Below are 14,577 nucleotides of genomic sequence, written 5' to 3' on the forward strand. Positions count from 1 at the left end.
CGAGAAAATAAAACACTACACTCCCAACCGCAGTCTTCAATCCTCTAACCAAAACCTCCTCCTCGTTCCCAAATCTCAGTACAAATGAAATGAGGAAAGGAGATTTGCTGTCCAAGGACCATGGCTATGGAAAGCTCTACCAACCAACATCCGCTTGGAAGAAAACCACCAGGTCTTCAGGAAAAAACTCAAGACCTTCCTCTTCTATAAGCTAGACAACAAAGCTCCGCACAGCGCCTTGAGGCGATTCAGTTTGCATTGCGCACTATACAAATCATTCATTCATTCAGGAGTTATCTTAGGACAGTCCCATGGAATCTGGGTCATTCCTGCAGTATCTGGGACAGTTGGGAGGTATGGCAGTCAGGATGTATACAGGCATAGTTCCGGGCCGAGTGGCAGGTATGGCACAGTCAGGATGCATCCAGAGATATTCCCGCAGAATCTGCGGACGGTCGGGAGGTATGGTACAGTCAGGATGCATCTCGAGAGATCCCCATAGAATCCGGGATGGTTGGGAGGTACGGCACAGTCAGGATGCATTCCTGGGACATTCCTGCAGAACCCAGGACGGTCGGAAGGCACGACACAGGCACGATTGCATCTCGGGACACTCCCGCAGAATCTGGGACAGTCTTAAGCTACGGCACACTCAGGATGCATCCCAGGACACGCCAACAGAATCTGGGATGGTTGGGAGGTACGGCACAGTCAGGATGCATCTCGGGACATTCCCTCAGAATCCGTGAGCTTTAACTTACCAGTGGGAAAGCTCAGGTGGGTTTGGTGACCTGTCGGAACATGCCTGAGCTCATCGCTGGCCAGGAGGCGTCAGCATTATTTTAGCCACTGGCTGGATTACAAAGTTGGCTGCACAGAATTACAGGAGCTTTGCCAAGCCAGGGAGCTGACAGGACAGAGGGTGATACCCCCAGGACAGAGGGTGAGCCTCCAGGGCAGAGGGTGACCCCCCCAGGGCAGAGGGTGAGCCCCCAGGGCAGAAGGTGACCCCCAGGACAGAAGGTGACCCCACAGGACAGAGGGGGAGCCCCCAGGGGAGAAGGTGACCCCACAGGACAGAGGGGGAGCCCCCAGGGCAGAGGGTGACCCCCCAGTACAGAGGGGGAGCCCTCAGGGCAGAGGGTGACCCCCCAGGATAGAGGGTGACCCCCCAGGGCAGAGGGTGACCCCCCCCCCAGGATAGGACCACACAGTGCTCAAGGTGTTATATCAGGACAGAGGGTGACCCCCCAAAACAGAGGGTGACTCCTCGGGACATGATCACACGATGCTCAGAGTGTTATATCAGGACAGAGGGTGACCTCTCAGGACAGGATCACACGATGCTCAGAGTGTTATATCAGGACAGAGGGTGACCCCTCAGGACAGGATCACACAGTACTCAGAGGAAACAATTATCACAGCAGCCAGTCTTGGCTGGCAAGTGCTCTCTGCATCTGCCAGCCACCTCTCTGCTATCGATTCCTCTGGTCTGCACAGAAACCTTTCCTTCTGTCAACGAGGTTTCCGCTCTCGATTAGTCACGCCCGGCCGGCGGATCAGCGCAGCCCGCGTGACGTGGGGGGTCCGGAGGCGCGGTCAGGTGACGCCATTCCCCGGATGTAGAGGGGCGGGGCCGTAGCTGTGTGGAGTTCCCGTCGTGCACCGAGCAGCGGCCCGAGTACCTCCTGACAGAGACTGGAGAGCCGGAGAGAGCGGGGCCCTAAGAGAGCTGGACGAGGGGGCTATATATACAGGAGGTCTTCTCAGTGCTGCACTCTCCTCTGTATACAGGGGTCCCTGACTACCACACACTCCTCTATATACAGGGGGTCCTCTATTTACAGGAGTCCCTGACTACCGCACACTCCTCTATATGCCCAGGGGGGCCCAGGGTAGTCTGGGGGGCTGGCAGAACCGGCTATTCCGTTAGGGGGGTACAGTCCCTGGTTGGCATGGTAGTGGGTACAGTATAGTGGGGTCAGTCAGTGGTTGGCATTGTAGTGGGCACAGTATAGTGGGGTCAGTCGGTGGTTGGCATTGTAGTGGGCACAGTATAGTGGGGTCAGTCGGTGGTTGGCATGGTAGTGGGTACAGTATAGGGGGGTACGGTCCGTGGTTAGGTGCAGTAATCGAGGTCGGTGCCCGCTTGGCACATCGCTGTCCCCATAGGCAGAGGGTGTCAGAACCCAGCTGGGGGTCTATGTAGTATACATGAGGTGCCCCACATGTTGCGGTGGCCCGGTCTGTGGTATAGAGGAGGGCACAGCCCCCGGACGGTATATGTTGTATAGGAGGCGCTGTCCCCACCGGACACCATGTTGAAGTGCATGCCGTTGTGGCGCTGCAACCGTCATGTGGAGAGCGTGGACCGGCGGCACAGCTCCCTGCACACCGTGCCCGAGGAGATCTACCGCTACAGCCGCAGCCTAGAGGAACTACTGCTCGACTCCAACCAACTCCGAGAGCTGCCCAAGGTACCTTACTGGGGGGCAGGGACTGTGTTTGTTCTGTGGTTTCACCGGACCGGCTCTGCCGGGGGTCATTGTTGAAACGAGGGGCGCTGCCAGGGTAGTTGAAACGAGGGGCGCTGCCGGGGTAGTTGAAACGAGGGGCGCTGCCGGGGTAGTTGAAACGAGGGGCGCTGCCGGGGTAGTTGAAACGAGGGGCGCTGCCGGGGTAGTTGAAACGAGGGGCGCTGCCGGGGTAGTTGAAACGAGGGGCGCTGCCGGGGTAGTTGAAACGAGGGGCGCTGCCGGGGTAGTTGAAACGAGGGGCGCTGCCGGGGTAGTTGAAACGAGGGGTGCTGCCAGGTGGTCGCTGAAACGAGGAGCGCCGGCGCTGCTGGGGTTGTCGTTGAAACGACGGGGACTGGTGGGGGGCATTGTTGAAATGAGAGCTGCTGGGGTAGTTCAAATGAGGGGGGCTGGCGCTGCTGTTGTTGAAATGACGGGGACTGGAGCTGCTGGGGTCACTGTTGAAATGAGGGGGCACTGGCGGGGGTCGCCGTTGAAACGAGGGGCGCTGGCACTGCCGGGGGTCAGTGATAAGTCTGGTGCCTGTGATGGGCAGAGCCTGGCAGTTGATTTTTATTTGTTTTTTTGCTGCTCAGAGATTGTTGATAATTTGTAACAATTTGTTGATTTCACTCTCTAGCTGGTCCTGCTATGTTTGGTGCTGCAGAACTTCTTGCCCCCCTCCCCCTTGTTTTTTTTTTTTTTTTTTTCCTGCACTCTCTGTGTTTTGTTTAGCAGCGCTGAGATCTGTTTACCCGCTCAGGCCTCTGGAAGGGGCACTGCCCTGCTAATTGGTTGAGACGTGTCTGTCCCAGTCACCACCGTCTGACAGGCCCGGCTGCTGCAATCATCTGACTCTCTCTTTCTAAAACTTTTTTTTTTTTTTTTACGAGTTTCACATGAGACGTCCCAGGGGCTGCCGGCGTTCCTCCATCGTGTCTCCCTCGGGTTGAATGCTGTTCATTGATTGGAGGGAGCCGGTGTAAGGACTGCATGGTGTCTTGTTTACTTTCAGGGTGGTGCTGTCACTCTGCACCTCAGAATACATCCCCCCCCCCCCCCCCCCCCCCGAGCTCAGGATGGAGGTTGGCGCAGGCAGTGCGGAGGCTGCAGGCAGGATAAAAGCCACCCTGTAAAATAATAGCAGACTTGTAATTAGCAGATTAGTCTGATATCCGGTTCCATGTGTGAGGTGTGTACAGAGCGCTTCTCACAGTTCAGGGGATCGGCCGGGGCTGCTGCCTTTCCCATCGGTGTCGCCCAATATCTGGAGAGGCGATGCCAGTCCTGCCCAATATTGTATACAGCTGCTCCGTTTATAACCCTTTCTATGCAGAACCGTCTGTGTACATTTCAGTATATTGTGAAATACTAAATGTGTAACTCAATGGGGGGGGGATTTACTAAAACTGGAGGGTGCAAAATCTGGTGCAGCTCTACATAGAATCCAATCCGCTTCTAACGTCAGCTTGTTCAGTTAAAGCGGGAGTCCGCCGGGACTCCGCGTTTTTTTTTTTTTTTAAAGTCAGCAGCTACAAATACTGCAGCTGCTGACTTTTAAAATAGTGACACTTACCTGTCCAGCGCGCCCGCGATGTCGGCACCCGAAGCCGATCTCTAGATCGACACTCGAGTGCTGCCGCCGCCATCTTGGGTATGGGAATCAGGAAATGGAGCCTTTCGGCTTCATTTCCCGGTTCCCTACTGCGCATGCGCGAGCCGCGCTGCGCAATGAGGACGGTCCCCGCTGCCTCTGGGATCTGTGTGTTTCCCAGCAGGCAGCGGGGCACTTGCGGAAGGGGGCGGGCACTTGCGGAAAGGGGCGTAATGTACGCCCCTTTCCGCAGAGAGCTAGCCCGAAAGTGGGTGAAGTTACCTGGATTATCCAGGTAACTGCACCCCCCTCCCCCCTGAAAGGTGCCAATCGTGGCGCCGGAGGGGGGGGAGGAATCCGATGAGCGGAAGGTCCATTTTAGGGTGGACCTCCGCTTTAAAGTTTAACTAACGGCAGAACTTTTTTTTTCCTAGTTGTGGATAGACTCAAGATGGATTAGAACACCTGTCAGTTTTTATTGCTGTGTCCCCATTTTTTAAAGCGGAGTTCCTCCCAAAAAGGGAACTTTCGCTGTCCGGATCCCCCCCCCCCCAAGGTGTCACATTTGGCACCTTTTTCGGGGGGGAGAGGGGGGAGCAGATACCTGTCTAATACGGGTATTTACTCCCACTTCTGGCGAAAGATCGCTGCAGTATCCGTGGGACTCTACGCCATGTGCGCCCCCCGCTGTCTTCTGGGAGACACACGGGTCCCAGAAGACAGCATGGACCACTCAGAATGACTCGCGCAGTAGTGAAACCAGGCCGTGACGGCACCTCCACCCGGAGCCGAGGGACGGGTCGGCTTCGGGTCAGGACATGGCGGGCTCCCTGGACAGGCAAGCGTCCTTATTTTAAAAGTCAGCAGCTGCAGTATTTGTAGCCCAGTGCCGACTCCACTGTAGCAATCTTGCCCGAGCCTGGACCGGCTCTGTGATGTCAGCAGACAGCGGACTTCAGCCCGCGCTGTCTGCTGAAAATGGGTCTCAGGAGTGCAGAACGAACTACACAAACAAACTTTGGCTGTACTTCTTTTAAAACTAGGATAGGGGTCTCCAAACTTTCTAAACCAAGGGCCGGTTTACTGTCCTTCAGACTTTCAGGGGCCCAGACTGGCCATTGGGAGTTGAACATGTCCCAGCTTTAGTTGGAGTAAACAATGCCGGTGTCATTGGTAGGAATTTTGCAAAGGGAGCGTGCCCCGTTGTTGGCGTCGCTGGGAGGGAGCGTGCCCCGTTGTTGGCGTCGCTGGGAAGGAGCGTGCCCCGTTGTTGGCGTCGCTGGTAGGGAGCGTGCCCCGTTGTTGGCGTCGCTGGGAGGGAGCGTGCCCCGTTGTTGGCGTCGCTGGGAGGGAGCGTGCCCCGTTGTTGGCGTCGCTGGGAGGGAGCGTGCCCCGTTGTTGGCGTCGCTGGGAGGGAGCGTGCCCCGTTGTTGGCGTCGCTGGGAGGGAGCGTGCCCCGTTGTTGGCGTCGCTGGGAGGGAGCGTGCCCCGTTGTTGGCGTCGCTGGGAGGGAGCGTGCCCCGTTGTTGGCGTCGCTGGGAGGGAGCGTGCCCCGTTGTTGGCGTCGCTGGGAGGGAGCGTGCCCCGTTGTTGGCGTCGCTGGGAGGGAGCGTGCCCCGTTGTTGGCGTCGCTGGGAGGGAGCGTGCCCCGTTGTTGGCGTCGCTGGGAGGGAGCGTGCCCCGTTGTTGGCGTCGCTGGGACGGGAGCGTGCCCCGTTGTTGGCGTCGCTGGGACGGGAGCGTGCCCCGTTGTTGGCGTCGCTGGGACGGGAGCGTGCCCCGTTGTTGGCGTCGCTGGGACGGGAGCGTGCCCCGTTGTTGGCGTCGCTGGGACGGGAGCGTGCCCCGTTGTTGGCGTCGCTGGGACGGGAGCGTGCCCCGTTGTTGGCGTCGCTGGGACGGGAGCGTGCCCCGTTGTTGGCGTCGCTGGGACGGGAGCGTGCCCCGTTGTTGGCGTCGCTGGGACGGGAGCGTGCCCCGTTGTTGGCGTCGCTGGGACGGGAGCGTGCCCCGTTGTTGGCGTCGCTGGGACGGGAGCGTGCCCCGTTGTTGGCGTCGCTGGGACGGGAGCGTGCCCCGTTGTTGGCGTCGCTGGGACGGGAGCGTGCCCCGTTGTTGGCGTCGCTGGGACGGGAGCGTGCCCCGTTGTTGGCGTCGCTGGGACGGGAGCGTGCCCCGTTGTTGGCGTCGCTGGGACGGGAGCGTGCCCCGTTGTTGGCGTCGCTGGGACGGGAGCGTGCCCCGTTGTTGGGGTCGCTGGGAGGGAGCGTGCCCCGTTGTTGGGGTCGCTGGGAGGGAGCGTGCCCCGTTGTTGGGGTCGCTGGGACGGGAGCGTGCCCCGTTGTTGGGGTCGCTGGGACGGGAGCGTGCCCCGTTGGCGTCGCTGGGAGGGAGCTTGCCCCGCTGTTGGCGTCGCTGGGAGGGAGCTTGCCCCCCGTTGTTGGCGTCACTGAATGAAATAGCGCCTCAAGGACTATATAAAAGAAAGCAAATGGCTGCAGTTTGGAGACCACTGAGCTAGACTAATACACAGCAACAACTAACCCCCCCCCCGCACACACCCAGTACACTGGTGGCTTCCTGCTGTACAGGCCTGGTCGGGGACTGTTAGAGCGGGACCCATCTATATCCTAGGAATTTGCCTGGGGTTGGGTGGTAAGTATGTTAACAGAATATCAAGAATCTCCAGAATGCGTCCCATAGCTTTATTCAGCGATCGCATCATATTCACAAAAAGCAAAAGTTTTGGAGCCTCGCAGGACCCCTTCATCCGGCGGGTAAAGTCACTTACCTGATGAAGGGGTCCTGCGTGGCTTTTTTGTGACTATGATGTGATCGGTGAATAAACCTTTGAACCCGTTCTGGAGATCCTTGGAGGGCTGATGACGTACTTCTCACTTTGAGTGTCTTCTGTTTCCCGCCGGTGGTGCGCTCTAGTGCTCGCCTGCATATACAGCCTTTTTCAGGAACGTGTGCGTTGGGAATATTTGTGTTTTGGGGTTGGGTGACGGCTCAAGATTGTGTCACTTTTGTGGGTGCGAAATGCTTCAAGGGGGAGAGGTGCTGGTCATATCGCTGGGCACAATACGGACATTTTCAAACCTTGAGTTTCAAGGTGCAGAAAGGAAGAGGGGTTCTAACGTAAAACTAAAGAACTTCAAATAAAAGCAGGAAAATAAATAAAAAGCTAAGCAGAGTATTGCATATTTGCCGTGGAAGCCGGCATACTCTACATATTTCTGCTGATTCAGGTATCCAGGCAATCGCTGGCCTGCAAGGAATCTGAGCAGGCCAAACACTGGGCGGTTTATGTACTTTGTTATCTTTTCCAAAACGTGTGTTTGCTTCCAAGTGGCCGTCTAACGCGGTTACTTGCTTTTTACCTTAGTGGAAGCTGACCAGTGAAGCTGCATTTTTGTCTATAGTGCATTACTTCTCCAGTTGTTAAACGTTCCTAATTTTAGGTAATTTTTATACATGCAAACTGTTTTATTTTTGTTTTTGATTTGCTGCCTTAAGGGAAATGCATGGAAATGTTTTTTCTTCTCTTGGCCATGCCATGAATAAGGTACTGTTTGGAACTGCTGGAAAAATGACTGTACTTCTGTGTGTATGCACTCATACTCTGTAGCCTCATAACTGTATACCTGCAGATCTTAAGGCACTGCATTCTCTGACTGCTAGTTTTACCCAATTTTGGAGTGAGGTGTAATGGGATTACTGCTATGCTGCTCTTTGTTCTCCTTGCTGGAGGGGAAGCTGTACCTGAGGACTCACAGTGCAAAGATCTCCCTGTTTCACCCTCCTGTTTCCCCGTTTTACCCCCTACCCCCCCAGGCCCCGTAATTCTCCCGCGCTGGAGACCGCTAATCTTCTCTGCCCGTTGTCTTGGCTCTTGATTCGATAGATTGATAGAAGGGCAGCCATTGGCTCCCTTTTCCGTCAAATCCAATGACGCGGGGCTGAGTTCGGGATTCTGTGTCTATGGACACAATCGCTGGAGTCGGGAGCGCACCCGCACGGTAACCCCTACAGAGGGGGGGTTACCGTTGTGGTGGAGATGCCGTAATCGCTGTTGGGGGACCCCAGAAGATGAGGATTGGGGCCATTCTGTGCAAAATAAATTGCACAGTGGAGGTAAGTATATGTATGTTTAAAAATAAAACAAGGGTTTACAATCCTTTTTAAGGCATTGCTGCCTCTGACTGATAGTTCATCAGTTTTGGAGTGAAATGTAATGAGGTTACTACTGTGCTGCTCTTTGTTCTCCTTGCTGGAGGGGAAGCTGTACCTGAGGACCCACAGTGCCAAGATCTCCCTGTTTCTGGGCGTTGAGCCTCATAGCCATATATGTGTCATTTGGAGGGGTTGTAAATCCTTGTGTTTTTTTTTCCACCTTAATGCATCGTGTGCATTAAGGTAAAAAAACTTCTGTCACTGACCCGTGGGAGTCTATGCCCGGAAGTGGGTGCAGATACCTGTCTTAGGTATCTGCACCCCCCTCCCCTCTGAAAGGTGCCAACTGTGACATCGGAGGTGGGGGAGGGTTCCGATGAGCGGAAGTTCCACTTTAGGGGGGAACCCCGCTTTAAATAGTGTGATAAAAAAGGACCACAAAAGACCACAAAAAAACAGAAAAACCAATCAACTGTTAAACGTGTTAGACCCCCCCCCCCAAAAAAAATATATGTTGATTTGATACATGAGATTAGATGTGTGTATATATATATATATATATATATATATATATATATATATATATATATATATATATATATATATATATATATATATATATATATATATATATATATATATATATATATATAAATAAATTAAATATGCTTAAAAACTGTAATATAGTCCATAAACGTGAAAAAAGTGACTTGTGCACAACGGACAATTATATTGGTGAATGTGACGGGTGCTGTAATCAATCCTTGATGTGCTGAAAGAAGGTGCCAGTGCTCTTTTCCATGCAGGTAGGGGATTTTGCACTCACCAGATGCCTTACCCCTTAGGGGTATTTGCGCATCCACAGTGTAAGCCCCTGTGTCACTTTAAGGTGTTTTCCTGGAACCTTCTTCTGCATATTGCAGCCCCTCATCCAGTTATTCTCCTCCTCTGCTCTCCCCTCCGTGTGATCTCCGCTCCGGCTTCACCGCTGTCTAGCCATCCCACAAGTTCAAATCTGCCGGCTTGACTGATAGATGTGCCATTGATCTCGACAGAGAAGTCAGGCGATGGGGCACGTGGGGGAGGAAATATTAAGAGCTCGGTTTTAGATAGATTAAGTTTGAGGAAGTTGTTTGACATTCAGGCTGATATGTCTGTTAGTAGATCAGTGATGGGTGAGGAGATTGATGGGGTGAGCTGAGGGGCAGAGAGATAGATTTGGGTGTCATCAGCGTATAAATGGTAGTGAAAGCCATGGGAGGCTATCGGCTGACCCAGGGAGGATGTGTAGATCGAGAATAGTAGAGGTCCAAGCACAGATTTGTGTTTACACAATGGCCACCTTTTTCACTCTCCCTCTTCACTATCCCTTCCCCACTTTACTTATTTATTTTTTTGATTGCTGTGTCACGTTTTGTGTTGTCACCTGCACGTTTGGCGAGTAGGGTGTCGGTCCTCGGGCCAACCCTGAAAGTCTTGTGGGAGGGTGGACATAGGCCTTCTGGCTTGGTTCGCCCTCTCTTTGGGGGGGTCTCCCTTCGGGGGAGCCCCTACCCTAGTACCTGGGTGGGTCTGTTTCGGCAGACCTTCCGGAGAAAGGTGGTTGTCCGACTTCGGCTGGATGGGCCATGTATTGGTACCTCAGTCCCCGTCTGGAGCCTAATACCCCGGGGGATCAGGGTAAGGTCCTTCCTTGTAGAGGACAGCAGACACCCGTTGCACATTTTTGTGTTCACTCTTTGTGTGTGCACTTTTTTTGGCACCGGATGGAAGTTTTTGGGTTGTGTTTTGCACGCCACAGGCTTTTCAATCGAAAAAGAGATCCAAGGACAGAACCTTGGGAGGCCCCAACGGTAAGATCAGTTGGAAAAGAGGAAGTGGAGTTGTAAGTGACACTGAAGGTGCAATGAGAGGGTTGAGATTCGAACCAACGGATAGTGCAGCCATGGAGACCAAGCAAATTGAGTTTTATGAGGAGGAGGGGGTGGTCAACTTGTATCAAAGCTAGCAGAAGGTCCAAGAGTAATGCCATGTACACACGGCCAGACTTTTCAACAGCGAAGGTCCGTCAGAATGAATCCGTCGGACAATTCGACCATGTTGAGGGCTTCATTGGACCTTTGCTGTCGAAAAATCAGACGGACTTTAGATTTAGAACATGTTTCAAATCTTTCCGATGTACTCGAGTCCAGTTGAAAAATCAGTTCTTCTGTATGCTAATCCGACGGATGAAAAACCGATCCTAGGGCAGCTATTGGCTACTGGCTATGAACTTCCTTATTCTAGTCCGGTTGGACTTTGGTGTGATTGTGTGTAGACAAGTCGGTTTCAGCGGAACTCCTTCGGCGTTCGGTCTAACAAAGTCCGGCTGTGTGTACACGGCATAAGAGTATGGAATAATGACCGTTTGGTTTTGGCTGTTAGTAAGTCGTTTGTGAGTTTTAGGAGGGCAGTTTCTGTGGAGTGCTGTGGGCGAAATCCAGGCTGAAGGGGATCAAGGAGGTTCTTCTCAATGAGGTGGTCGCTCAGTCGGTTGTAGACTAAACGTTCAAGGAGTTTGGAGGCAAAAGGGAGTAAAGAGATGGGTCTTAGGTTGTTGAGATTGGTGGGGTCTGAGGCCTTTTTTGGTATGGGAGTGACTGGCACATGTGTTAGAGCTTTGGGGAAGATGATAGTAGAGAGTGAGAGGTTGGAGATATGAGTTAAGGAGGATTGAGTCAGATGGTGACCGTAGTGTTTGAAAAGCAACAGGGTCCAGGGAACAGGAGGTTAGGTGGGCATTAGAAAAAAAAGTTTAGTGACTTCCTCTATAGTAGCTGGGTTAAAACAGGAAAGTATTGATTGTGCAGGAGGGCAAGGAGTGTAAGTTGAGGGAGATGTCTGTAGAGCGGAGATCTAGAGACCATTTGTCTCAATCTTATTTTTTAAGGGTTTAGCAATCTCCTGGGCAGTGAGTAACTTAGTGGGTGGAGGTAATGGAGGACGAAGTAGAGTGGTAAAGGTAGAAAAGAGTTGACGGGCACTGTGTAAGAGGGTGTTAATAATGAGAGTGATAAAGTAGGTCGGTTTGGCAGCGTGGAGGCAGGAATGCTTTATTTGGAGGGCAGATTTATATTGGCTGAAGTCTTGCTGTGACTTAGTTTTACACCACAGACGCTCAAGAGCGCGGCTACGTTTTTTGAGGCTTCTGGTATTGTCTGTCTGCCAGGGTTGTAGCGGTCGGGGCCTGATTCTGTGTATAGTGAGGGGGGCGAAGGTATCCAGGGTGGATGACGGTGAACTGTTGTAGACAGAAGTGGCCAAGTTGGGGCAGGACAAGGATGAGATTTTGTCGTAGAGACAATCTGTAGCCAAAAAAAAGAAGAGAAGGTTTAAGATGGCGAAGGTTTCTACAGATAATAGTTTGGTAGTTGGAAGGCATGGAGGAGAGGCAGACAAGCAGAGAGTGAAACGAATAAGGTGGTGATCAGAGAGAGGAAAAGGAATATTGGAGAGGTTGTGCGGAGTGCATAGGTAGGAGAATGAGGTCAAGGAAGTTGCCAACAGAGTGAGTAGAACCTCTTGTCCATTGCTTGTCCTTTTTAACAATTTCGCACTTGTTACGGCTAATTTTGAAGCAGGACAAAAGAAGTTCATTGCTGGACACTCTTCTGAGTGCTGGAAATTATCTCCTCATGACCAGGAGAAGGACCTTCCCTTCAGGTTCTGTAGCTACCTGGAACATGTATAAAATCCAGATAAGTGGGGTGTTGTAGCGGGAGGATCCCTCCTATTCCCGGTGCTCGTGTCTCGCTCTGCCTTCCCTCTGTGTTGTGTGCTGTAATATGCTCCTTCTTCTGACTCCTAATACATTATTTATTCCGTAATTGTGGTTGAGATACTAGCAGAGGACGCGGGGTGATTCTGTAACCCCTTCCTGACCGGAGATCTTGGTGACGGTCGATTTGTTATTCTGTGACCCCCATCCTATCAGTGGCAAAACTGTTCCATGTTTGTCCTCATTCACTAGCCGGTAGAGCTGCACGATTCTGGCTAAAATGAGAATCATGATTTTTTTTTTTTTTTTTTGCTTAGAAGATAGATCACGATTCTCACGGCGTATAATTTTTCACATTAAAACTTTTTTTTTTTTTTTTTTTTTAGTGATTGAAGTGTGTTTTTTCCCAAAAGATTGCATTTGAAAGACTGCTGAGCAAATATAGTTTGACATAAAATATTGCAGCAATTGCTACTTTATTCCCTAGGGTCTCTGATAAAAAAAATATATAATAAAAAAATAAAAAAAATAATATATATATATATATATATATATATATATATATATATATATATATATATATATATATATATATATATATATATATATATATATATATATATATATATATATATATATATATATATATATATATATATATATATATATATATATATATATATATTAAAATAATGTATGTTCCAAGTAATTTTCTAGCAAAAAATATTGATTTTAATTTAAGAAAGAAGTGTCAGAAAAAGATTTAGACTTTAAGTGGTTAAATTTCCAGCATTTCCAGTGGTTGGCAAACTGCCCAGATTATTTGTTTACACAAGAAGTTCTATCCCTTTGATCTAAATAGTAAGTGTTAGTTACAATGTTTCAAGTTCTAAATTTCGGAGATTGCCAGGATGCTTTCTTTTGACAGCTGAGTGATCAGATAATCTCTCCACTTATTTATATGAAAGAATCGCCTACTCTCAGCGGAAGAGATTGGGGGGGTGAATAGAGATCGCATTTTTTTTTTTTTAACAATTAATCGTGCAGCTCTACTAGCCGTTGTATTGAGGGATTTTTATGTGTGTGTGTGTGTGTGTGTGTGTGTGTGTGTGTGTGTGTGTGTGTGTGTGTGTGTGTGTTGAGATACGCATGCTTGCACTGTTGTTGGAATTATATCTTTTGTTTTTCAGGGATTATTTCTAAGGCAGGGGTCCTTTGGTACCTTTTGTGCGGGTTTGGTGCTTATTCAAACTTCACATAGTTACAGTCAGGTTGAAAAAAACACAAGTCCATCTAGTTAGACCATAGAAAATAAATAAAAAAGAAATTAAAAAATATCATGCAATCCCATATACCCAATCCTATACCCACAGTTGATCCAGAGGAAGGCAAAAAAATAACCAACAAAGCATGATCCAATTTGCTACAGCAGGGGAAAATTCCTTCCTGATCCCAGAGAGACAATCGGATTTTCCCTGGATCAACTTTACCGATAAATGTTAGTATCCCGTTTTTTATATTATGTACATTTAGGAATTAATCCAGGCCTTTCTCAGTGGTTTTAAACCCTATATTAAGGCTTACCTGTAGCTAACCAGGATATCTCCTAAACCTGCATGGTTTAGGAGATTTCCCCTGTCCCCTGCATGTGCCGATGACATCGGCACATGTGCACTAGAGTAAATTGGTGCAATGGCACCTATGTGCCGCTGCATCAGTCTGCATGCCGTTACTGGCGTCTCCCGCGCGCATGCACACGAGTGACGTCATCACGGCTCCGGCCAATCAGCCGGAGCCGCGATACCCCGAAAGTAACTCCGGGATGACATGTCGGTGGCCGGAGGGGGAGACGACGATGACCTCTGCGGGGGGCTTCAATCTCAGGTAAGTAATACATAATGAGCAGACATCTTGTTACACCCAGCCCATATAGTTTGGGCTGGGTGTAACAAGATGGCCGCTGCCGCTTTTATGTGGCCGAGTGCAAGGAGTACCAAGATGGGTGTCGCAGGCAGCCTTTCCTTTCATGGCATTTCAGTGCCTGCCCATCAGTGCCCATAAATGCCACCTATCGGTGCCCAATGCCTGAAAGTGCCCCCAGTGTCAGTGGCCAGCCACCTGTCGGTGCCATCTATCAGTGCCTCCACCTGTCGGTGCCAACCATTTGTCAGTTCCAGCCATCAGTCAGTGCTCATAAATGCTGCATATCAGTGCCACCTAATCCTATCAGTGCTGCATATCAGTGCCACCTAATCCTATCATTGCTGCATATCGATGCCACCTCATCTGTATTGTGCTCTGAAAACCGTCACATGACATTAAAAGAAAAGTATCGTCATCGGCGAGTATTTGAAAAAAGTATCGGTACTTGTACTCTGTCTTAAAAAAGTGGTATCGGGACAACCCTAAACGTATCCTTTAAAACAGATTTTGAAATTGCTGAGTAATCAGGATCTGACTTTTATTGGTTTTGTTGCCATTGAAATCTCTGACTGTATAGCAGTGACCTGTCTGGATGGTGGAGCTCTGCATAC

At 50.7% G+C, this 14,577-nt stretch overlaps 1 protein-coding gene across 17 annotated transcripts in view; it reads left to right on the forward strand.

The window, feature by feature from the left end:
- Positions 1–1,621: 1,621 nt before the first annotated feature.
- SCRIB (scribble planar cell polarity protein) overlaps positions 1,622–14,577 on the forward strand; it is a 210,767-nt gene continuing 197,811 nt past the window's right edge. For all 17 annotated transcript variants that reach the window (XM_077493465.1, XM_077493471.1, XM_077493472.1 and 14 more), the window contains exon 1: positions 1,622–2,477. In XM_077493465.1, the coding sequence (XP_077349591.1) occupies positions 2,319–2,477 (159 nt within the window). In that variant the 5' untranslated portion in view covers positions 1,622–2,318. The remainder of the gene's footprint in view (positions 2,478–14,577) is intronic.

This window comes from Lithobates pipiens, unplaced genomic scaffold (assembly GCF_037356315.1).
Source record: "Lithobates pipiens isolate NorthernLeopardFrog02 unplaced genomic scaffold, aLitPip1_a1.2 Scaffold_19, whole genome shotgun sequence".
Taxonomy (NCBI): domain Eukaryota; kingdom Metazoa; phylum Chordata; class Amphibia; order Anura; family Ranidae; genus Lithobates; species Lithobates pipiens.